At 50.3% G+C, this 22,745-nt stretch overlaps 8 protein-coding genes across 8 annotated transcripts; 4 read left to right on the top strand and 4 right to left on the bottom strand.

Moving 5' to 3' along the window:
• Positions 1 to 4,929: 4,929 nt before the first annotated feature.
• On the top strand, positions 4,930 to 5,223 carry AKAW2_70717A (thioredoxin family protein; the record flags this gene model as incomplete). Its single annotated transcript, XM_041683329.1, has 1 exon — positions 4,930 to 5,223. One exon carries the CDS (start codon positions 4,930 to 4,932, stop codon positions 5,221 to 5,223), a length of 294 nt encoding a protein of 97 aa, XP_041547601.1.
• An 854-nt stretch (positions 5,224 to 6,077) lies between these two features.
• On the bottom strand, positions 6,078 to 8,357 carry AKAW2_70716S (uncharacterized protein; the record flags this gene model as incomplete). Its single annotated transcript, XM_041683328.1, has 1 exon — positions 6,078 to 8,357. One exon carries the CDS (start codon positions 8,355 to 8,357, stop codon positions 6,078 to 6,080), a length of 2,280 nt encoding a protein of 759 aa, XP_041547600.1.
• Positions 8,358 to 8,979: 622 nt separating this feature from the next.
• Positions 8,980 to 10,741, bottom strand: AKAW2_70715S (MFS transporter; the record flags this gene model as incomplete). Its single annotated transcript, XM_041683327.1, has 3 exons — positions 8,980 to 10,118; positions 10,182 to 10,238; positions 10,315 to 10,741. 3 exons carry the CDS (start codon positions 10,739 to 10,741, stop codon positions 8,980 to 8,982), a joined length of 1,623 nt encoding a protein of 540 aa, XP_041547599.1.
• Positions 10,742 to 13,051: 2,310 nt separating this feature from the next.
• On the bottom strand, positions 13,052 to 13,773 carry AKAW2_70714S (uncharacterized protein; the record flags this gene model as incomplete). Its single annotated transcript, XM_041683326.1, has 4 exons — positions 13,052 to 13,105; positions 13,164 to 13,270; positions 13,344 to 13,604; positions 13,692 to 13,773. 4 exons carry the CDS (start codon positions 13,771 to 13,773, stop codon positions 13,052 to 13,054), a joined length of 504 nt encoding a protein of 167 aa, XP_041547598.1.
• A 408-nt stretch (positions 13,774 to 14,181) lies between these two features.
• AKAW2_70713S (uncharacterized protein) lies at positions 14,182 to 15,807 on the bottom strand (the record flags this gene model as incomplete). Its single annotated transcript, XM_041683325.1, has 1 exon — positions 14,182 to 15,807. One exon carries the CDS (start codon positions 15,805 to 15,807, stop codon positions 14,182 to 14,184), a length of 1,626 nt encoding a protein of 541 aa, XP_041547597.1.
• A 1,390-nt stretch (positions 15,808 to 17,197) lies between these two features.
• Positions 17,198 to 19,677, top strand: sip5 (Sip5p; the record flags this gene model as incomplete). Its single annotated transcript, XM_041683324.1, has 2 exons — positions 17,198 to 17,560; positions 17,629 to 19,677. The coding sequence occupies 2 exons, from the start codon at positions 17,198 to 17,200 to the stop codon at positions 19,675 to 19,677; spliced, it is 2,412 nt and encodes an 803-aa protein (XP_041547596.1).
• A 770-nt stretch (positions 19,678 to 20,447) lies between these two features.
• Positions 20,448 to 20,819, top strand: AKAW2_70711A (uncharacterized protein; the record flags this gene model as incomplete). Its single annotated transcript, XM_041683323.1, has 1 exon — positions 20,448 to 20,819. One exon carries the CDS (start codon positions 20,448 to 20,450, stop codon positions 20,817 to 20,819), a length of 372 nt encoding a protein of 123 aa, XP_041547595.1.
• Positions 20,820 to 21,182: 363 nt separating this feature from the next.
• Positions 21,183 to 22,307, top strand: AKAW2_70710A (uncharacterized protein; the record flags this gene model as incomplete). Its single annotated transcript, XM_041683321.1, has 2 exons — positions 21,183 to 21,189; positions 21,523 to 22,307. 2 exons carry the CDS (start codon positions 21,183 to 21,185, stop codon positions 22,305 to 22,307), a joined length of 792 nt encoding a protein of 263 aa, XP_041547594.1.
• Positions 22,308 to 22,745: the final 438 nt, after the last annotated feature.

Below are 22,745 nucleotides of genomic sequence, written 5' to 3'. Positions count from 1 at the left end.
CCGTTTAGATTATCCCGTATGCTCTCTAAATTATCTACTATTCCTTTTGTGTAATATACTGTGCGCGTATGGTGATCTCGGACTAGGGTGGATTTCTCTGCGCTATCGGAGCCTACCTCGATGATCGTTATGATAAGACACACACACACATGCACAGCGGTCCTCTTTACTCACGAATCCATTTTGTTGATGTTTGATGAAGTGTCGTCTCCTTGGTTGGATCGCGATGAGGAAAACCCTCTACGTATGAGTCAGTAGTTAGCCATTGTCACAACACAACTATCCGTTAGATAGAATGACTTGGAAATCGTGCAGCCTGCGGCTTGTTTGCACTCGGTATTTCGATGGCCCATCCAGTGCGGACGGTGCATATGTCATGCGGTCTCGAAGCCGGAGGCAGAGAGGACTAAGTCTTGAAGTTGGTGGAGAGGGAGTGGACTTATGACGATCATGCACATATCGTTTTCCCCTGTTGAAAACTTAGTAAGTTACGTTGTAGTACAGTAGGGCCTTTTTTGGGGGGGGTAAGGAAGTCAACTAACAAGGTATCATTGCCAATGCATCAGGAATTAATAATGGACCAGGTGGTTGTCGCTGGCCTACAGCATCCAGACCCGGGAGAGACTAAGCCCAGTTTCCAGGCGCTATGCAGCATGAGGGATAGGAGCAGGGCAGGCCCGCCCGCCAGCTGCCCAATGTAGGATCGCAGCCGATCCCGCATGCCGATGGAGGGGCGAATCGTTGGGCCGGACCAAACCTGGGACGACACTGGGAGTTGGGAACGGTATCCTGCGGTTTAGTTCGTTCGGGGGATTAATTATTTGGGCAGAATTCAATAAATGCGGTCACTGTTTGGGAGACCCACTGAAACTAGGAACTGGAGAAAAGCGGGAGTCCTTGGATTCGGCTCGCCCGCCGCATCGAGACCTAGTCGTCCTCTCCAGATGAGTCGTTTAGATCCTTACAATGTTCCCCCGTACGCATTGAAGAATATCATTATTGAAGAAAAAGCCTCAAGAATTGTAGCAGCATCAGAATGGTAGGTAAACGTCATCAATAGGAGCAAACCGACGTTGACTTCTGGATGTAGGTAGTGTTGAATGGGTCGTGAAATGGTGCTGGTCACAGACTGGGGCAAAATATCGCGCGGGTGGATCGGCCCCAAATTCTTGATGCTGCTGGCGCTGCTGCTACACACACACACACATTGTGCATGCGAGTTGTCAGTCAAAATCAATAGGAGCAGCAAAACAAATCATCGCAGCAATGGGGTGCAAAGCACACCTTGCTCTAGACCTGGCCACTAGGCTTTACGCAATGAATAATATTAATCATCATCCAAACCCTGCGTGAATTATTACCCCTGCAATGTGATCTCCCCAAATCATATTCATGGAAGGAGTATCAACAACAAGCTCATCCACGTGATAGAGGGTCCGATGTCACGCTTAATAGTGCCGACAACCGGAGGAGACAAACCCTCTCGCAAGGTTACAGAGAATGTTCTGTTGGCGCTGTCCAATAGTTCCGTCGGAAATTGCGAGCCGTAACGGCCCAGAATCTGAGCGGGTGACCTGTGAGCTCGCTCCCCCAGACGGGATCATATTATCTAGCTGGCGCCCGAGTGGAGTATTGGAGGGGCCAGCAGACTACTGTGTAGTAGTGTGTGTAGTGTGTACGTATTGCCAAAGGCTATTTGTGGCTTGAGAAGAGGTCGGGGGAGCAGCGAGAATCGGAGGAAAGAGCTCGGTACCCCACAAGTAGAGAGAAAGGATTGGCGCACTGGGGGTAGAACCAGGCATCTATGATGAGCTTAGAGCCTTCCGGTTCCCTCCAGGTGGATAGACCAGATAGCTCTCTTTCTGTTTCATGTACAGTGTCGTAATGAAGGGTGGCATGGAAGGGCGGTTCCTTGCTGTCAATGTGTGCCATCACAGCATGCTGCATGCCGCTACTGTGGGAAAAGCCCTACACCTATATGTGATTGGATCAGCTTTGTTGTAGTCAATCAGTTCATGCCTCAATTCCTGATAAAGAGTGAGTAAGGCACAGCACTATAACGACTTGGTTCCAATCTTAGACACCTTCCTATTTTAAAAGTGCTAGCCGTTATAGTTTGTCCATTTTCACATGAATATCTTGTGCTCACCCTTTGCCTCGCAAGCAGTACTACTAGAAGGTAAAACAACGAGATTTCCATGCCGTAATTAGAGATTGATGTGACTGGACCACAATGAAAATACGGGGGACCCAGCAGTGGCTTAGTACTTAGTAGTATAGGGAAGTATACAGTAAGTAGTAATTCGTGGGGGAAAAACGAACCAACGCCCAAGCGGTGGTGATTGGCCCGTGTGGATAATCTCCGACGCATCACGAGGGATTTCCCCCACACCAATCAGTGACATTTGAGCGGATTCCCATGTGGGACTTCCACAGCTGACTAACCGTCGGCTGGAGGACGATTGGCCACCAATCATAAATCGCGTAATGCCTCCCGAATTGGACACAGAAACGTGGAGTTGCTCCCGATCGGGGAAAGACCGGGATTTTCTCGTTTTTCCCTGGACTGGCGAAATGGAGCTGTGACGGTGCCGGTTGTTTTACTTGAAGTCGGTAGCCTTAGCTTTTTTCGTGTCTGGGGCAAGTTACGTATCATCCCCAGTCATCAGCTGCCATTAATAGTAAGGGGGCATGGAATTGGAATTGGGTCAACTCTTCGACCCCAGAGCCGAATTTCGCTTGATCCATCTATTGCGGGCGATCGAACCTTCCAGCTCCAGTTTCTCCAGCCAACATTCTCCCGCCTTTGCCCCAGTTTCACCTCCCCCTTTTTTTTTCGTTCTCGGACTGCTCCGTGCTATCTTTTCAGAACTAACCCGGGGAGGCCGGGGGAGCTGACTTCTTCTCTTAGATTGATAGATGGACAGGAACCTGATCTTTCGCATTCCTTTTCCCCTTACTTAAGATATCATATCATGCGCCCCTCTCCTATCCTTGCCTACTACTTAGTTCAGTTGGAATATCCTGTACGTAATTGGTGGATAGTATGAAAGTGCAACACCCGCACACGTTTCCTAATATCCTATAGAAAGTAAGTACCTAGACATCTTCCCACCATGGAATCACAGATAGAAAAATACTCAGCCACAGTGGCACGCTCCCCACTACTTACTTACCATCCAGCGGATAACCCCAGATCCGGGGAGAGCCTAGGAGCGTCTTGCCTGTTCCGGTAATCATACCTATCAAGGAAGGATACCCTCGATAAGCGGCCCTCACCCCGTAGAGTACAACTGAGGGATATAACTAACATTACATACCAATCCCATGACTCATTCTATACTTCTGTACGGAGTATCCTCACCCGCTCGACTTGAGCAAGGGGGCAGCAGATACATTAAACTGCCGCAGTTGGTCCTCTCTATGTACGCACTCGGACATCTTGCCGAGCAAGCTTGAGCTCGGACATGGCAATCCGAGAGCCATGGCCCTGCTTGCCACCCCACGTTCTTTCATGTCTGCTGCAAGCCACCAGCAGTAACCCGATGGACGGGAGAGGGGAGAAGAGGAGAGAGAAGGCTGGGTAAACTCACAGGCGGAATAAAGGCATCACCACGACGGAAATGAAGTCATACCGTGCGTGGCTAACAAGGTTTAGGCGAGTCCGAGAGAGGTCCGTGTCAGAAGACTTGCGCTGCACGAGGTGGGCCTGACAGATGGAGAAGGAGAGCTGTCGCATGCCCCTCCTGCTACTACTTGATCTGGCCCCGGCTATGGGTGTGAATATTTGATCCCTTAGGGGATTGTTGCAGGATTTGACTCAATGACTGCTCGGAAACTCCCGCATGACTTTGGGAAAATAAAAATGTGATAGCCATTGAAGCTAGTCGATGAACTGCGGACAGTTTGTGTTGGTCTGTCAATTTTTGATGGATGCGGTGCAGATCGCGGGGTAACCCCGCCAGATGTTAGCAGGATTCAAGTTGTAGCTGATGAACAGATACTACTATTCCTCCGGTAAATTTTCGTCCAAGCAACTGATGTTTTACATCTTGTGAGATTATTGGCAGCATTCTCGTATACTGTTGAGTGATTAGCTGATGGCTACTACTCCTTAATCCTACTATAAGCGAGTTGAGATATATATATTCAGTTCCCGACGCTTGGCGTATAGAGTGAACTTAACGTGGCATTGGGACGGAATTGAACCCCTCACTCTAGCAGCAGCCAAGAGCACATCCAAATACTAATACCCGCCTAGTCTTAGTGCATATTACCTGTATTTCTGCTAGTGACTTTCTGTACACGAATGAGACAAGGCCATTGAAGACTAGATGTAGTAAAGGGAAGGATTTTTTTTTTTTTCGAGGGGATCAAGTATAAACCCGCTTATCCATCTGTTGTTCATCGTCAGTCGTATCCACTACTAAGTACTTATGCTTAGGACTAAACTTCCCAAAGACACATACACTGTACATAATATTAATTCTCAGCATGCCGGAAATGAAGAATTTACCGATTCTATTGAACGCTCGGCCAAGTCATGACCTGTTATAGAATAGTGGTCATATTGAATGACATGTAAATATGCTTCTTCAGGGTTGATCTAGCGCTCTTCGCTAATGGGCGACTTCCGGCTTCCATAGGTAAGCTCATGGGATGTCCGACAGTTTACAAATATATATAAATCTATACACTTGATGTGTGTGTGTATGTGTGCAAGATTGTCTGATGCTATAAGAATCACCCTGAATAATAACACACACACACATATATATATATATACACGTAAATATATAAACTAGATAGTTGAAGGCTGGCCCTTCATCAGACTACCCGTCTTTCAGAAATCAGTAAATTATTCCCATCATTTTAGGTCTGCTGAATTCACCGAGAAGGGTCATCGACTCTGAAGAGCAAGCCATAGTCATGTTCTTCGTTGACTGGGCCGGTCTTTGCAAGATTCTTCGCCCTAACTTCGATTCGTTCAGCTACGACTACCCGTCCATCATATTCTACGAAGTTGATCCTGACGACCTTGGGAAACTCACTGCCGATTTAGGTGTTACTTCAGTGCCTACCTTCTTCTTCTTCACAGACGGCGCACAACTCAATAACCTCACACCTTCTGTGGTGCCCACTCCCAGGGTATTATCAATAGTATCCATGGCCTCCTGTCTTAAAGGGGTGATAAACGGTTATAAGACGACAAATGATTACTAGCCTGAAGATAACGGGTTTTAAGGCTTTACATTACACTGCCTTTTTCTCCCCTAACACCATGGCTATTTGGACTCTGTGTGTCATTATATAGAAACTCTCTAGAGTTAGCATATACAGATTTATCCCTATCATGTGACTGACTTTTACAAGAAACATCTTATCTAATACCTGTCGGAGACCAGTGTTGTTCGGATTCTATCATTTTCAATTGCTGTAGTTCTCTACTATCTTACGTTAGGGTCTCAGCCTTAGTATGAGCGCCGTTAGTGCCCGTGGAGCTGGCATTAGGAGGGTATTCTAGAAGGTATCCTGAAAGGCACCTTAAAATAGACTCAGGAGTAGATGTGGAAAATGGTCTTGGAGGTATCCTGGAAGGATGACAGTCTTGGAAGTGGATTTGAGTACGTGACATTATTTCTATAGTTTTCTGCCAAAATTTAAATAATGTATGGGGCTAATTCTATCTCATGGAATAGAGTCCTAAAGTCCGGCCAGGTGTAGAATCCACATCAAGGCCACCGTTGGATAATGCATGTGTCGACAACTACTTCTCAAGAGCGTACTGTAATAGAAATTTGAAGAGCTATCATAAAAGCATAAACACGTTACATCGATAAATCCGTCATTCATTGATCAAACCAGTCCGTGGGTTCCATGGCCTTCAGCCAAAAACGCCGTCTCGGGGATATCTCAACCAGGAATAGTATGTGCCCAGCCAACAACCATACCAATATACAATAAGCAAATAATCCAGTCAATATCGAGGAAGTTGCAGAATTCACAAAGAGGGAATCAAAATCAAGGGAATCAAAGAAAGAAAATATTATCGTCAAAGCAGAATGAGAGTGCAAGCTTTAAGCACCACCACGGCCCATTCGTTCAATGGATCCCATGATACCACTGCGCCCGGGTGTGGGGAGGGCGATCCCGGACTTACTGCCGCTGTTGCCTCGAGCATGTCTGTTGCCCACTGCTCCGATCCTAGGGATTCTCTTTTCGCCATTGCTCGAGGTGGTACTTGGAGGACGAATGCCACCTGAGGTGCTGCCACGGCTAACGCTCCTCTGGAAGCTCTCAGTGGGAGGTTCCGGGGCGGCAAACACTGGCTCTGGCGACTCAAGCTCTCTGGTGGTCAAAGGCAGAGGGGCGCTCTGTGCTGGGGGCTGGTCCTGCTGGATTGCCAACCATTCGTCCACAGCTGCCACCAATTCGCCTTTCTCTGCTCGCTCCTGCTTCAGCTCCGCGTGCAGGCGCTCGTTGTCTTCTTTCAGTGCCGTCATTTCCTGCTGCAATCCCTTGACCTGTGCCTCCATCACACGCTTCTCTGCTTCGTGCTCCTCCCGCTCCTGTGCGAATAGACTAGGGTCGACTCGTGGGGGCTCTGACACGGCGGCATCTCGCTCTATTCTCAGTCGCTCATTCTCTTCGTTGGCAGCAGTCAGCTTATTCTCGGCTTCACGCACGCGCTTTTCCCAGCGAGCTTCGTAACTCTTTTTCAATGCAGCGACCTTGGTTTCGTGCTTGCTCTTGTAAAGCGTATGAAGCTCACGTGCAACTTTCTCCACGGCCTCTTGCACTTCTTTGGCAGTCTCTTCGGACGTCTTGGTGCGAGACGTATTTTCAGGGGCTGCGTTCCCAGCGGAGGAGGCAGACTGGAGAGCCGAAGCCAACTGACTCTCCAGTTCGACCACTCGGCCCTCCAACTGCTCCCTAGACTTCTCTGCCTCATCCACCTTCCTCGCCAATCGTTCTTTCTCTTGCTCACCCTCGACAATTTCAGCTCTCACTTCTCTAAGGATATCTTCCATTTCTTGGCCCCTCCGCTGCCACTCAGCTTGCTCAAATTCCAGAGATTCCTTGCGCGCAACTTCGTTACGAACTTCTTCTAGAGCCTCCCCTACGCGGCGTTCTGCGTCTGCAACTGCCTGCTTGAGACTGGCAACCTCCGCTTCCTTCCCGCTGAGAGTGGCCTTGAGGGAAGAGATCTCGGAGAGGAAGCCGGATTTCAGAGTCTCAAGCTCCCGGGGAGTGACCGTTGGAATTGACCGAGGAGTAGGCACAGAGGGGATGTCAAAGTCCAAAAGGGAAGCCTTTGCAGGTGATCTTACGGAGTCTCTGGCGGTCCTCAAGGGAGATCGGCGGGAAGGAGAGTAGCGCTCATTCTGTACACTATAACGCTGACGGGGGTAAATGCTTGGCTGATCGGTCAAATCAAGCAGGTTAGGCGTATCATGTATGCTTCTTGATTCTCGCTTTCGTGGTGCAGGGGATGCAAGAGGGGTTCCCATATTGTTGAGAATGCTTCGTCGAGGTGACCTCCTTGCGGGGGAAGGACTGGCCAATTCCGCGTCGCCTAGATGAGGTCGTGATGTCTTGTAAGGCGAATCATTTCGAAGTCGTGCGAAAGTGGTCATATCTGGAATAGCGGAGAATGTGCTGAGGCGTGTCTCATCCATAGATTCGTTGGAGTCATCCGTCATAGCGTCGTCTGCTTCCTGCAAGTCAAGGTTCTCATCCATTTCTTGGGAGTTGTCCTTATCATTCTCATGGAGGACAGTGCTCATGCCTTCGTTGTTATTTTCCTCCACCATGCTATTCACAACTTCCTGGCCAGCACCTTCTTCCAGGTCGTGATCAGCAACGAAGTCAACGTCCTCATCAGCGTAGACGTTGATATCTGGAGAGCTTCTCGGACCAGTACCCTTCTTGTATCTATCATTTGGGGTCTCATCACCATCCGTACCGTCAGGGACTTGCTCGTAGGAGCGCTTTCTAGGCGTCATGGAGTGGTCACCGATGCCCCCTGAAGACATGCGCCGATTGAGGGCCCGCAGTCTCTGGAAGTCCACAGTCTCTTCTCTTGCATTGAACTGGAACGGCGAGCTAGGTGCTGGCATCACTGATTCAACATCATCGTTGTCCAAAACCTGATCGTCGTGCGATTCGTAGACATCGTGCTCAGGGATGGGATCTTCTTCTTGGACTTCTGTAGACACTTTGAAGGGGCTCGATATGGGATCCTCAGGCGCATCCATATCGTCCTCCTCTACAGCAAAAGCAGGTTTGCCATAGCTCGGCGAGAAGGCTCGAGAGTTCTGGCGCGAGGGTGTCAAGGAGGATAACGGGGTAGACATGGTGACGGTGGGTAAAGTATCTCTCTTGAGGGAGACGAGATTGGAGATCTCGATAGTGTGGACTAGCGTCCCAACACCAATCGATGGGAAAGGGTATGGAGCAGTCCCAGAGTTCGTGGGGAGGGACAACAATGCGGAGTTTGTGATGGGGTTCGAGGCGGCGTTTATTATGATGATGATTATTTTCGGCCCGTTGCCAGGATGTCGCGGTAAACAAAACTAACCCTAATGGGGACTAGCGTTGCGTTAGTGAGGTGGTGGTAATCGGCCAAAAACCCTGGATTTCTCACCGCCCTGCGATGGGTGCAGCCAAAACTCATCCTACCGCCTTTGTTCGCATCATCGACAGTCGAGTACAGGACCCCAGACGGACGCAAATGCTAAACGGATGTGTACGTTTCATCAAGTTTATATGCAGTATATGATTTGTAATTTATTTCGTTCTATATACAGTGATAGACTCCGGGACACCTTTTGAGCGCTAGAATGCAGCACAGCGAATCAGGAACATTTTCGATAACAACAATATCATGGTCTCATAGTATGCAAGATAGAACGCATAGCTCTCACGCGAATAAGTCTCATGAATGAGTCCTACCGTTGCCTCCAAACAATAGTCCTCCTATACATGGCCAGTCCCATCGCCATCAACGTCTGTCACAATGATATGGACAGTCTCATCTTTGACTGGCGTGGCATGAGACGCATAGTGGCAATGCGCAGCTGGCTGAACCGTGATAGAGGCATGTTTCTTTTGTTCAATGAAGAAGAGCTGCACAGCGCCAATGGCTGCGACAAAAGTGCTTCCCCACCAGGCCAAGGCCGTGAAATCGATCTTGGAACCCGTACTGTACAAGAAGCCTGCAATCGGTGGAGCCATCGTGCGTGAGAAGGCGCCAGCCGAGGCCGCGAGTCCATTGATCTTGCCGAGAACGGAATCGGAGGGACTGGCCTGTTTGATGAGAATAAGAAGGACGGGGTAATCGATGATCGAGAGAATGTTGCGGACAACCAAGCAGGTGTAGATGCCGAAGATCACATGTTGGCTGGGAACGAAGATAAGGAAGGGTACGATAAAATAGGCTAGCGGATGAAGAATGGTGACGACAACAAAGAGCCGCCAGACACCCAGGCGCTGAGCCAGGAAAGGGAAGATAAGGCTTTGGATGACAAGTGCAATTATGCCATCACTTGACATGATCAGCCCAACGGTTCGAGTTGAGAGGCCGACCCCGCCCGGAAAACGGAACGCCGAATTCGACGACATGGCGATGCTGCTGGCATTCTTATCTTGCAAGAAAATGGGCAACAGGTGGTCATACGTCATCGAGTGGTAAGTGAAGATTGCCAAAGCGATGATGAGCATGGTCACTCGCCATGTGAAAATAGTCGGCTTCTGCGGAGTGGATTCGGGCTTCGAACCATCGGCGTACACTGTCCAATCTTCATCTTCATGGAGATGGACTTGGTTGAAAGTGCCGTAGGACTCTGCACGTAAATCTGCGCCTGCGTTGGCGGTAGCTCCTGCAGTTGCAAGTAGAGGACGCTCCACGGAAGGATGATCCAGGTCATCTGGCCTACTGCACGGTTGCATATCGGGATGCGTCTCCTCGAGCAAGATCCAGCTGGAGATGATGCTACAGAGAAGTAATCCGGAGCAGACAAGATTAGGCAGAAGGTAAGGGAATTTGCCAAATAGGCCATTCATAGAGAACAGGGAGGGGAAACCTTCAGCAGGCTTTGCCAGCAAACCTCCAATCGCTATCGGATGAACCCATTAACATCTGTGTCCATTTGTACCTTGAAATTTTCCAACACACTTACCTGGCCCGATAATCGTACCGATTGACCACACGAAAGGCATCACAGCGTAAGCGCGGGCTATAGGTGCGCACAGTCAGCAGCAGCTCCAACTAACAGTTACCGCCACGACCAGGGAATACGAGGATCTTCTTACGTTCATGCTCTGGATTCTTGACCAATTCACCGACCATGGTCTGGATCACACCGATGTTCCCGTTTAAAATCCCACCAAGGGCCCGTCCGAAGAGGGCCACCCAGAAATTAGAGGAGAAACCCACGATGAGGAGGGATAGCATCGTGCCAAAGCAGCCGGAGATGAGAACAGGTTTGCGGCCGACACGGTCTGAAAGACCGCCCCAAAACATACCGGTGAGGGCTTCACAAAGGGAGAATGCAGAGACGAGAATACCGGCATAGAAAGAGGCGCTGTTGGTATCAGCCACATGGAAGTCCCTGACCATTACCCATGAGTATGGGAAAATGGAAGTCAAGGCAATTGGCTCTGCGACGCGGCATATTGCTACCCAGGACCAGACGTTAGCATAGCAAAGACAGCAAAAAGACAAGGGGTCTGCATACATAGAAGGAAGAGCTGAACGGTGGGAAACTTATGGTCCGAGGCGGTTGGTCTTTGCTGCAGTGTTAATACCATCTTCTGTACAAAAAACCAAGTTTCTTACGGCAAGCCCTCCGCAAAACAATAAAATCCTTGCTACTGATCCTCCTCTTGGAATGTGCTTGTTTGCCTCAGATTTGAGAGTGCAGATCGAGAATTGTTGGGAAGTGCCGAACGCAAAGAACACCACCCAACTGTCGATAGACTGGTAATGAGTTCGTTCGTTCTCGATCCGACGAAACCAACTGAATGCTTTCGCTCTGGGTCAGGAAAGAAAAAGGTGACGCAGTAGCAGGAAGGGAAGCAGAGACTGGAGGATTCTGAAGAGATCGGCGGCCAAGTGTCTCAGCTTGAAGAAAGAGTAGCGGATTAAAGAGCGAAAGAGAGAGCGGGAAGCTGGAAAGAAGAAAGAAAGGGAACGGCAATAAAAAAGGCGACGGTGGAGAAGTGGAGACAGTGAAAAGGCAGGTTGACTGGTTCTCGGAACCAAAGGGTAGTCATTTTCTTGCAGAAAAGACAAGAGAGGGGATTTGAGTGTGTGGGTTGTATGAAGTAAGGTACAACAAGTCTTTCTTAGTAGTGGCCTGCTAAGAGTAGCGGGCGCCACCTGACAGGACGCGGGTTCGTCCAAGTGATGCGGTTCCAGGGTCAATCGTGGTCGAATTGTATGGAACCCCCCTTCTTATCCGACTTTCTTGATTTGCCAACCAAACTTTCCCCTGTTGTGAAAATTTTCAGCTTTCCAGTAAGCGGTGCTCTTTTCCCGCCAGGGAACATTGGCTTTTCTATAAGGGCGCATAGTGCACAGAATCTGTTGTATCACCGGCACAATTTAGGTTCAGTCGAGCCCCAGGGGCCGGAGCTGCAACCGGACTTTCCTTGGATGTCCACATACATACATGCCAGTATCCATAGACGGCTGTCATATTCTATTTATTACCAGTAGAAGTATATTGGGGAGGGGGATGGATGGATGGTGCTACATTCCTTTGTAGGGATTGGTTTCCGGCTTCCGAGGGCAGGAAAGCTTGCAGGTGGCGAGCATGCCGGTCAATCACACAAATGGTATGTTTGCAGAAATTTATGATTATTGTAAAAATCTCCCCGCAATCCGCAGGGATATGAATCTTCTTGTAGTTACTACGTCCGTAGTCTCTAGATAGTTATAGTAGAGAGTGAGTTAGTTCAGTTAACTAACTAGTGAGTGCGACTAAAAAATCCCACTAACCGATTGCGTATCCACTGCTGGGCCACTTCAACCCGGGGCGCCCCGCAACCCCCGACAAACAGCAAATACGTACACCAATCACACCCCATCTTCCCCCCTCGAACTCGATGAATTGATAAACTAGTACTTCAGAGTTCAGACACTGCAGGTGCCATGTACAGCTAGGTTAACCATCTAGCTTCTGTCACACTTTACGATCACCTTCCGCTATCCGGAAGCTGCTACCCACTCATGACTGGATCCGGTCATGTTGCCTGGAACAAGACAAAGCTTCATCTGAAGACACCGGACAGGCCAGCCACAGTACATGATCTTGTGTGGAGTGACTTGGCATAATACTACTTATGCAATTGTGTCGTCGGTTGCATGGTCTAGACCGTGAACCTTGCCACCACTTTGTCTGGATTTCATGCCAGATGTTGTCACCAAAGGTTAAGTATTTAAAGACAGAATGGACTTACTACTTGTCTTTCATCCCTGCAACATATCCTAGCCATAAAGTGTTTCGAATGCTTAAGAATAATGGATACTACGGTAACTAGTGAAAGGCATAGATCGATCTCGGATATCAGTATCTTTACACATATGTCGACGGGTGTAGCTCTTGTTCGTATATGGGATATGAAAGTAACACTGAAACTGCCCTGAATTCACAAGAAGGTTGTATTTACAATCAGACAACTAAGTAGCAACTCTTCGGGTAACAAGTTGCGAAATATTGCTTGGAAGTGGGAGGGCACCGGCCGATCTGTACAATTTGCCATGGTATGCCCACCATAAAAGGGAAAGATGATCTTTCTGAGACGACAATTGTGAGCTGTTATGCTCATGTGTTGTTATGTCAAGACATGCATTCGGTAGCACGTGTCAAACCCACATGTCGCGCGTGAGTCATGCTCCGACCTTGATGATCATTCGAGACGTCGATTCATTTTACCCCTGGTGCCGCAGATGGCCGGCTTCGATGGCCTCGAGCGACTGGACTGGGTCTCCGGGTAAAAAGGTACCGGACTATGATTGTGTATAATCTGGATATGACATGTGTCCCTAACGACCAGCATTTTCGGACACTGGGATATATAACCGCCGCTCTCTCGCAGCCTTTAGAACGAGTCAGCGCTTCCGTAAAAGAAAGCCGTGGACCTGATGAATAAGATACCTCGAGCCACTTCTCTACCCAAGGCTTAAAGATCGCCCAGGCAAGCAGACTGCCAGTAGCAATGATAAACATGAATACAATGGCTTGGTCTTTCCGGGAGTCTCTCTCTGAAGTACAGACGACATGTTAGCAGAGCACGAACACTGGCGAGTGACTTGGGGGGAGGAGGGGAAATCATACGGAAACAGGTGGTAAAGACATCATCTTCCTTAGCACCATGGCAGGTGGGCAAGTCATAGTCCAAGCAGAACTTCCGGTTACAATCGTTGCAGTTCAAAGAGCGATAATTCTTCGCTCTTGTATCCAAAATAGCGGTATCATCGCTGCGACGAAGGAAATGGGAGACACCGTTCAAGGCCGATGTCGATTCGGAAGAGTCGGGATCGAGAGGGATGATCGTACTATTGGAAAAGCAGGTGCACTTGCAGAATGACGCGGGGGCTGCGTTCTGACTATTAGCCTCTCTCTATTTTTGACAGTAAAAGCGGAGCCAGCATCGAACACCAGACGATCGGGGGGGTGACTTACAGGAAGCCACCGCAAAAGAAGTCCAGAGTAGAAAAGCAGAGAAAAGAAACAGCACCCTAGAGGCGCTATGCCGTAGTACCATGGCTGGCGAATTCGCTGTGAGAGGGGTGGTTATCTTATCCCCTGGGATCAAGAGTTGACGTGTCGGTCTTCATTGCTGCCGCGGAGATGATGGTTTATTGGCGCCTGAAGGCGGAAAGGCCAGACCTCCGATCCATCCCCGGATTCTTGGTATCACGTGATCTACCAGTCCTCTATTGTTATTAAAGACACCAGAGTATCAGAAGCTAACAATAAACCATACCATCGATTGTACGGATAGTCTACTACCATTCCTGTAACTTGCTCCCCTAGCGTGCAGCCTACGCTCGAATCCAGAATTACAGGTTGTGAGACGAAATTGAAATTAACGCTTGCCTGGGCAAGCATGCCAATTATGCAATATCTAATGTCAAAGCTATTTGCAAGATTATGCGGTAAGCATCGTATTCTAAGATTTTCCTTTCATCCCCTTGCTGCGGTTCTCCCTCTGCCTTTGCTCCTTAGCAGCCTCACGTCGTCTCCTCTTCCAAGCGCGATTGTTATCTCCCCGATTTTCCCAGAACCATTTGGTAAAGTCTGAGTCTTCCTTCGGCCCAGGCGCGGATTTGGGTACTGGAGTATTCAGGTGCGTCTCATCATCTATATCCATAGGATCAGGCCGTCCCGCAGTCTTCCAGTTAATTCCCCGACCCATCAAAGCCGTGTCGGGGGTCGGAGCAGCGCTTCTCAATCCTCGGTCTTGCAGATCCCTCTTGGTGAAAGGCGTCTGCGGTTCGGCCGGCTTGACTTCTGCTTCATCTTCCGATTCTAAATCGTCTTGCGCAAAGAAACTGAACGGCGCATCCCCCTCTGTTTCAGGCTTCGCTTCAGGTGCACCCGGCGGGGGTCTCTTAAAAAGTGCCTCCAGTGGGTGGACAGTTTGAGAGGGCGGTGGGTTATCATTCACGTTTGATGACGCACTCTGATCCACGGCGGGCTTTGATTCGGAAGCCACTTTCTCTTGCTCGCGCTTATTTGACCGAACTGATGTATCATCATCGCTGCTGGATGAATCGATCGACTCATTCGTTGAAGCAGTTGAATCCTGATCGCTTTCGGAGTCTGTAGAATCTTCCTCAGAAGAACTCTCCCCACTAGACGAGGTCCAGTCTTCTGATTCCTCATCGGACTTTACTTCCTCGACGGCCTTTTTCTTTTGGCCTGTGGCCTTCTTGGGAGGGGAAGACTCATCCCTCACAACCTTTGCCGCCTTTCGCTTCTCCTTGGCTCCGGCTACCTGTCCTGGTCTATACTTATCGCTTCTTATCCGATCGCTGGCCGTCTCTTTCACATTCCCTGCTTCATCTACCCAGCCCTTACCCTCCTCGAATCCAACTGTTGGGGCTGATTGCTCATCCCCAGAACGTAGGAAACTCGGATGTGTAACGGTTTTGGAGAACTCATGAACCACCGTTTCCTGCGCAGATTTTTTGCTCTTCTTTTTGGACTTTGTCTCCGTAGCCTCGTCGGCGGAGGCCTTATTGGGTGGTAGCTTTGTTCGGAACAGACATTCGGCCTTTTCGGTGTACTTGGACTTGGCCTGCGACTTTGCGGACTTTTCGTCCTTACTTTTCTTCTTCTTCTTCTCTTCCTTGCGCCTTTCCTGCTTCGAATCTGCCGACTCGGTCCAGCCCCTCTTTACTTGGCGATCCTTCGGGAGCTCATAGCCATCCAAGATTTCCTCGCCCGCTTTCAGCTTCTTGGATTTCTTCGAAGACTTTTTATCGGCTGATGACTTCTGGGGAGCAGTGTCGACTTCCTCTTCTTCATCTCTTGACCTCTTCTTTGGGCGAGCGGTATCGACCTTGAACTTCTTGCCCTTGAGAATGGAACCGTTCAGCTTCTTTTTGATTTTGTCGGCTTCCATGGTTGGCAGGGTCACGTAGCCGTAGTTGTTTTCGGGGAAGGTTGGGATGCAATGGAAGGAGATTTCCGTAGCTAGGGCTTTGATCGATGCAGGGAGCACGGCCGGTAGAAGATCGGGGGTGAATGGAGTGATATGCAGGCGCTTCGTATCGGACGGTGTGGTCGTCATTTGCCCAATCGATAGATAGATAGATACCTGAGTACGGTAGCAGTGCAGGTGACGGCGAAGAGATCGGAGGAAAAAAATGCGCGTAGGTCAGTCACAAGCGCATTCAGCCTAACGACCGTCTTTGACACTCGGTGAGAAATCAAATCCAAGTAGAATAAGAAAAAAAAAGATTTTCTGGAAATTGGTCAGATGGGCTTCCAACGAAGCATCAAGCAGACCCTATTGGAATAGTAGTTATTCGAGACCGAAAAAATAACGATAGGATCAGTTATTGGCCGAGGGATTTTCCGGGCCGCCAAGACCGGGTATGGAGATGTGGCGCAGGCCTGCCATTCTCAGCCACAGGTTTCTTGTGTCGTCCTCGCCGCATTGATTTGAGTTGGCATGGCATGGCATGGCATGACTCTACCATGGTGACAAGAAAGTACGGTGTGTGGAAAAAGGAAAAATAAAAAATAAAAGATTTTTGCAGGGAGAACTCAGCAATAAATGGAAAAATGATTGATGTAAGACTCGATGTATCCATTGGAACGAGATGCAAGTTGCAACAGCAAGAGATGGGTTTCAGCCTCCATTACAATGTAACAGTCGGGCCGATACCCAGCCGCGGCATGATTTGGCGGGTGAAAAGTGGATCCGGAGAGATTGATCAGGTAATCTTTCGTACGGCACCAGACCCGACCCGGCCTGCTTTTTACCAGCTGGTAACTGTTGTAATCCCCGTAAAACTGACTGGAACTGAACAGTAAACTGCCATTGATCTTCTGCCCTTTTCCCTTTTCTCTTTTCCCCCTTTGAAACTTATTTTCTTCTTCCTCTTCATCGCTTAACTACTTAAGTAGGTTTGTCAATCGTCACTCTTCCTCAATATCTAAAAGTAGTCTTTGCTACGAAGATCCTTTCCCCCTACATTACTCCTCCTCCTCCTTCAACACACCCACACCCACATATCCCCCCCCCTGATCCGGCCCCATACCAAGTCTTCCCGCGGCTAACTAAAGCCCGCACGTCTGATCTCATCGCCGCTTCCAGCTTCGACCTCAGTCGCTCACATGGCCACCCGGATTCCTTAGCATCATCTCTTTTCCATCCCCCTCCCCGCCCTACCAACTGAGGGTCCTCTAAAGTGTGCTCCACCTTTTCCTTCCCTTCACTTATTATTTTTGGATCCTCATTTTCTTTCTTCCTGTGTTTCGGGGCGTTCGTTCTTCAGACCATCGCTAGTCCCTTCCCTCCTCTCATTACCGGACGGGAACCTCGCTCGCTCCCTTCTCCGCTTTCTTATCCGGACCGCCTCTTGCCAATCTCACCGTCGATTCTAACCCGTCCTTATCCAGTCATCCAACCCTACTATTGTCGGCTTACACGTCGGTCCCCATTCTCGTTCGAGATGGGCAATTCTCAGGCAAAAGAGAGCCGGCCGCTTGCTTCGTCCAGTCGCCGCAGTCATCACCATGGCCCATATGGTGACCGCCACCATGGTGATGGTTCCAGGTCGAATCGGGGTAGCCGGCCCGATCTGTCCCTGCTCGGAATTGGCGGAAGTTCAGAGCGAGATTTGGCCACGCTCGAACATCGACGAGAAACAAGGCAGGAACGAGAGGCTCGCCGGCTAGAGAAAGAGCGGGTAGCTCGGCTCAAGGAGCGGGAGCGTAGTATGAGAGAAGAACATGTGGATGGTGGTTATCTGGTGACCCAGGGTGTCTATACGGGCCCAGAGGATTTCAACAAGGCTGTGGTGCGACAGCTAATGGTAAGCTTGCCGCGCTGCCAAATCTGGCCTTGGAGAGCCCAAAGCTGATGCTGACTATTTCTCTATAGATAGAACGACGACTTGCGCCGTTTTGGAGAGGACTGAATGACTTTTCGGACTCGTGGACAGAGCACCAGCTTATGGCTGCGGCGCGTGGTCTTCCCATTCCCCCTCCCGACGAGATCCCCCCTGAGCTGGAATATAAGAACCCACCCAAGGCCGCGGAAGACACAAAGGAGGCTTCGGACTCAGCCGCAGTGCAATATTTGATGGTCCCCATAACGTCAAGATCGCAGTCATACGGATCCGATGCTTCCCAGTCTTCCACGCCCGCACATTCCCTCCCCTCCCCAACATCTCCTATCGCGTCCGGCACATCGAGCTCACCACTGTTTAGAGCGCGAGCCAAGACTCTTGCGTCGCTAACCACGCCGAAGCATGGAATCCAGTCTGATGCGGCTTCACGTGAAATGCAGTTGCCTCGTGACCCGTTTGTGAACGGACAACCCATTGAAGCATACCTATATAAGGACGCGGCGGAATGTCCTATCTGTTTTCTGTACTATCCTCCGTATCTCAATCGGACGAGGTGTTGCGACCAGCCAATATGCTCCGAATGTTTTGTTCAGATTAAACGTCCCGACCCTCATCCGCCAGAGCATGGGGATTCTAACCCAGATTCTGCTCCAGCTGAGGGTGGTGAACAAGCCGAAAGCCAAGACTGCCAGCTAGTATCGGAACCATCGGCGTGTCCATTCTGTGTCCAGCCGGAGTTTGGGGTGACATATGCGCCCCCGCCGTTCCGGAGAGGGCTAGCGTACGCTTCTGATCCGAGCTCGCGCCCCAATGTGGCCTCTCCACTGTCTTCCACATCCTCCCTATCCTCCGGGAACACCCCCACCACCGGTCGTCGACGCGCGACCTCGTTATCTGCAAACGATCCAACTGTGATCACTACCGATAGGATTCGTCCCGATTGGGCTCAGAAGCTTGCCAATGCTCGAGCTCATGCGGCGCGGCGGTCGGCGGCAGCAACTGCCCTTCATACTGCAGCTTACTTGATGCACTCTAACGGCGCTGGAAATGATTCCCGGATTGGCCTGGGAAGAAGGAGTGTCATGCGGAGAAACGGCGCGCCCGAAGCCCAGAATTCCAACGCGCGCACCGGATCCCCGGCGCTGCAGGCGCTGGCGTTCCTCACGGATAGGCGTGGAGCTGGCCACGAGGCCGACTCGGCGGAAGAAGGGTCCGGTAACATCGCGCCACCTCGCCAGAGCTCGAGGCGGAATCGCATAGATGATCTGGAAGAGATGATGATGATGGAGGCGATCCGATTAAGTCTAGCGAGCGAGGAAGAACGGCGCAAGAGAGAGGAGAAAGAGGCCAAGAAAGAGGCCAAAAGAAAGGAGAAGGAAGCCAAGAAGGCCGAAAAGGTTGCGCGCAAAACCGGGCTCACCAGTCACAATGCGAGCAGCTCCGCCTTGGATGTGCCTCCGGATGCGCGGCTGGGTAGGGTTACCAGCAGTTCCTCTTCCATTGCGGCTGAGGAGCTTGTATCAGCCGGCAAGGGTAAGGAGGTAGACCGCTCTGAACCAGCTGGTGGCTCTGCCGCTGAAGCCAGTGCTGCGGCCGAGGAAGTGCAGCCCGCGGCAGCATCGGCAAGCGCGGCCGACCAAGCGCCGAGTATGTCACCTCCATCAGTTGTCCAGTCGTCTTTCAAAGATGTCACGAGGCCTTCGCATCTTCGGCATGTTTCCAGCGCATCGTCATCGTTCTCCTCGCTGGTCGAATCGATGTCGGAAGACCATGCGGGCTCGGCTGAGGGAGCAGGCTCCTTTGCAGAGCCCCTTTACAATTTTCACAGCTTGGCAGCCGTGATTGGGGATGAAGAGAAGGGCGATGAGGCACCCGAGCATGTTGAAGAGACCCCGTCCAAGCCGAATGTGGAAGGATCAGCCTCGCAGCCGGTGGCAGAGGCATCCGTTGCTGAACCCACAACCACCACCGAGGCTAAGGTACCCATGGAGGAGCAGCGCGACAGGCTGATGCCGAAAGAGCTGGAGACCCAATCCGTCGAGATTACGAGTGCCACACATGATACGGAGACTACGTCGTGAAGCTGCCAACGCTACGTTTTCAAAACCAAGGCGAGTTGGAAGGCCTGATGATGATACGCTCCTTTAACCCTTTGTGTTCCTTCTCCCCCACCCTTTCTTTCCTTCTTCTCCTTGGTTTGTGATGACACTGGGACGCATATGGTATCTTTCCTTATATACATACAGTTGCATAGATTTCGTCTGAGCCACCATTCTCTGGGTTTTTTTCATTTTATTCTCTGTGTTGAGGGTTCATGCGCGTGAGTGAGTGGGATGATGCGCCTTTTTCTTTCCTATGTATGCGAGCGTGCGGGAGTTGAACAGGCGGATGTGGATGTCATTCAATCTATCAATCAATCGCTGCTTGAGCATGTTGTTTTTCGGGGCACCAGATTGCGATGGTGATTGGTAGCTGGAATGGGATAGATCGATTTAACTCAGTGTTGGAAATACTGCGGGGATGATTTGACCGAATCTGTCCCTCTTTTTGTTGGTTATCCTATCCTTCCTGGTCCCTTTTTATTCTTCTTTCTGTAGGCGATAGATATCTATTCCTCTATCTACTAATAGCCAGTGACCCTGACGGAGGGGATCATCGGCGGGATCGGAAGTGCGATCTCGTTTCAGCCACGCGACGGGCTCCACTGACCCTGGCAGGAAATGAGCCGACCAGCATCCTTTCTTTCAATTATTGACCTTGCATTTCAATCCATTCAGTCATTCTGTTGTTATCCCAGGGAAATGGGGAACATACCAAGCATTGTCAACATGGGAGTGCACGAACTTTTCCCATGATCACGACCACTGCTGCTGCTGCTGGGCAAAGGACGACATGTTTCTTGAAATCCTGGCCTGTCCAATGGATTAGCGCCTCAACAGGGTCCAGTTATTTCCATCGGCCCTCCAGCGCATCCTCCACTTCTCTCGTCATCGCCGATCTTCCCTCGCGGCTTTGCCGGCTGCCTTTTCAGTCCCAGTCATCGGCTTCTCTTGAGTCTGCTGCTGCAAAGTCGCCTTGCACGGCCTATCCCCGGCATGACAGCAGGCCAAAGTCACTCCGAGATGCATATCTGCATCTTTCATGGGGCTTGAATGAGAGAGGATGTTCGGAAGTTCACGAAAAAGGCAACAATAGGATGCCGAACGACGCTATCGACCACTAGTATTCATCCCGAATCATGCTCAACCTTCAGTAGTTCAGCTCGCTTGGCGATTGACCTTTCATTTCACAAGGGCCCTATTAAAGTTTTGAAGTCGATCAGAAGGCACCCACCCAGGTGCGATCTATCTATCCATCTCTCCTGTCTCTCTCTCTCTCTTTTTTTTTTTTTTATTATTTTTCTCCCTCAGCTGTTTCCCCCACCCCACTTTTCCCTCGATGACGCTCATTCATTCATGATGCATCATCGTCATTATCCACGGGTGGAGCTCATCCATGGTTCAGCTCGGATTTCCTGTTGCGCGTTCCTGGATTGAGGACAAGCCGGATTTATCTTTTCACATATCCACTTTTTCGGTCCCCCCTGATGATTAGTTAGTTGACACTAATTACTTCCTACTGGTCTTTTTTTCCTTGAATGTCTTGTTTTAGCGCCTGTTCTAGGTTGGATTCGAGTTTTTTCATTTCAATTTCCCTCCAAGTTTTTTTTTGCCTTTACCCTTTTACACAGCACTCTCTAGGGTTATCAGGCTTCGCACTCTTTTCCTTCCTAATCTCCTTCCCTCTTTATCCCCTTTCATTCTTTCCTACTATTGCTCTTCCCTTCTTCGTAGGAAAGTTACCCCGCCAGATCACTTGCGCGGATAATTGACCGTGCTCTCCCACGTTCTTGCTACTACTATCATTACTCCCACCATCACCACAAGACTGCCGCGTTCGGCCAAGAGACATGGCCATCCTCGACAAAGAAAACCGGCCCCGCGGCCTGCGAGTTCCATCCTTTGCTCGCAAAGGCTTCAAGCAGAAGTCCTCGGATTCTCTGCCGGACAAGGAGCCAGAGCCGGTACAGGCACCCGTGACGACGGTAATCCCACCGCGAACCGACTCGGTTCCTGATTATTCGGCTCCTGCTCCGCTGCCTGCCGCCGTGCAGCCACCATCATCCGCATTTAACGCCCCTATCCATCATCAAGATAACCTCCCACAATCTGCTCCGCCAGCAGCTAATTACACCCCCGCTCCTCGCGCTTATCAGGCCTATCGTCCTCCTGCTGCTTCAGAGCCTATGCAAAGCCCTCCGGCAAGGAAGGAAGTTCCCGTACCTGCCATACAACAGCAAGATGCCGAAGAGCCTTTGGAGGACTTCATTCCAGAACCCGAGCCGGAATTGGACGACACTGGCGCGCCTATCGAGCCTGTGTCCAGTGAAGAAAACAATGGCCCGTGGACGCCTCCTGATATTGAGCCTGTCGCGGCGCCGCTGAACAAATTGCACTTTGCCTGCTACCAGGACCATCGGTCCATGCCCCCCGCCAACAATGTCTGGCATGCTGTTCCCTGCATGACCTGCCAGAAGTTCGACCGCGATGTTCGATACCGGTGTGTCTTCTGCTGCTTGCGCATCTGTACCGGCTGTTTCCAGACCCTGCAGACGATCCCACGTCGCTCGTTGGCGCAGCTAATGGAGTCCATTCCTGCGGCCAAAGCCTGAGGCCATTGCATCCTGCTTCTTGATGTTTCTTCTCCCGCCTTTCACTCTTCTACTTGAGCATGGAAAGGGTGCTGTTTCTTTTCATCCTGCCACTCCTCTGGCAATTTCTGAATCCCGGTGGCTACTCCGAGCACTGCAGCGGTCGTCACCGGTGTACGTTTGATGGCTCATGGCGCATTGACTGATACCACTGAAATTTCTCTCTTATCAAGTGCTTGGCGATGTTGCGTCCATCGTCTGTCTCTCAGCTCTCGGCTTTTCCTTCTCCATCCACTATATATGCGATCCCGATCCTGGCGATCGGGCCTGAATGGTACCCCATGTAATGTTAGGCATATGTTCTGCATGATATGATAATTATAGCTAGTCTAATTCTTCACAACCAATGATTGAGATAGAAATGTGTTACATACACTCACATGGGTGGTTCCATAGCAC

The sequence above is a fragment of the Aspergillus luchuensis genome, chromosome 7, assembly GCF_016861625.1.
Source record: "Aspergillus luchuensis IFO 4308 DNA, chromosome 7, nearly complete sequence".
Classification (NCBI taxonomy): Eukaryota; Fungi; Ascomycota; class Eurotiomycetes; order Eurotiales; family Aspergillaceae; genus Aspergillus; species Aspergillus luchuensis.
Note: the sequence above shows the minus strand (reverse complement) of the source record. Positions and strands in the feature narration are given on the sequence as shown.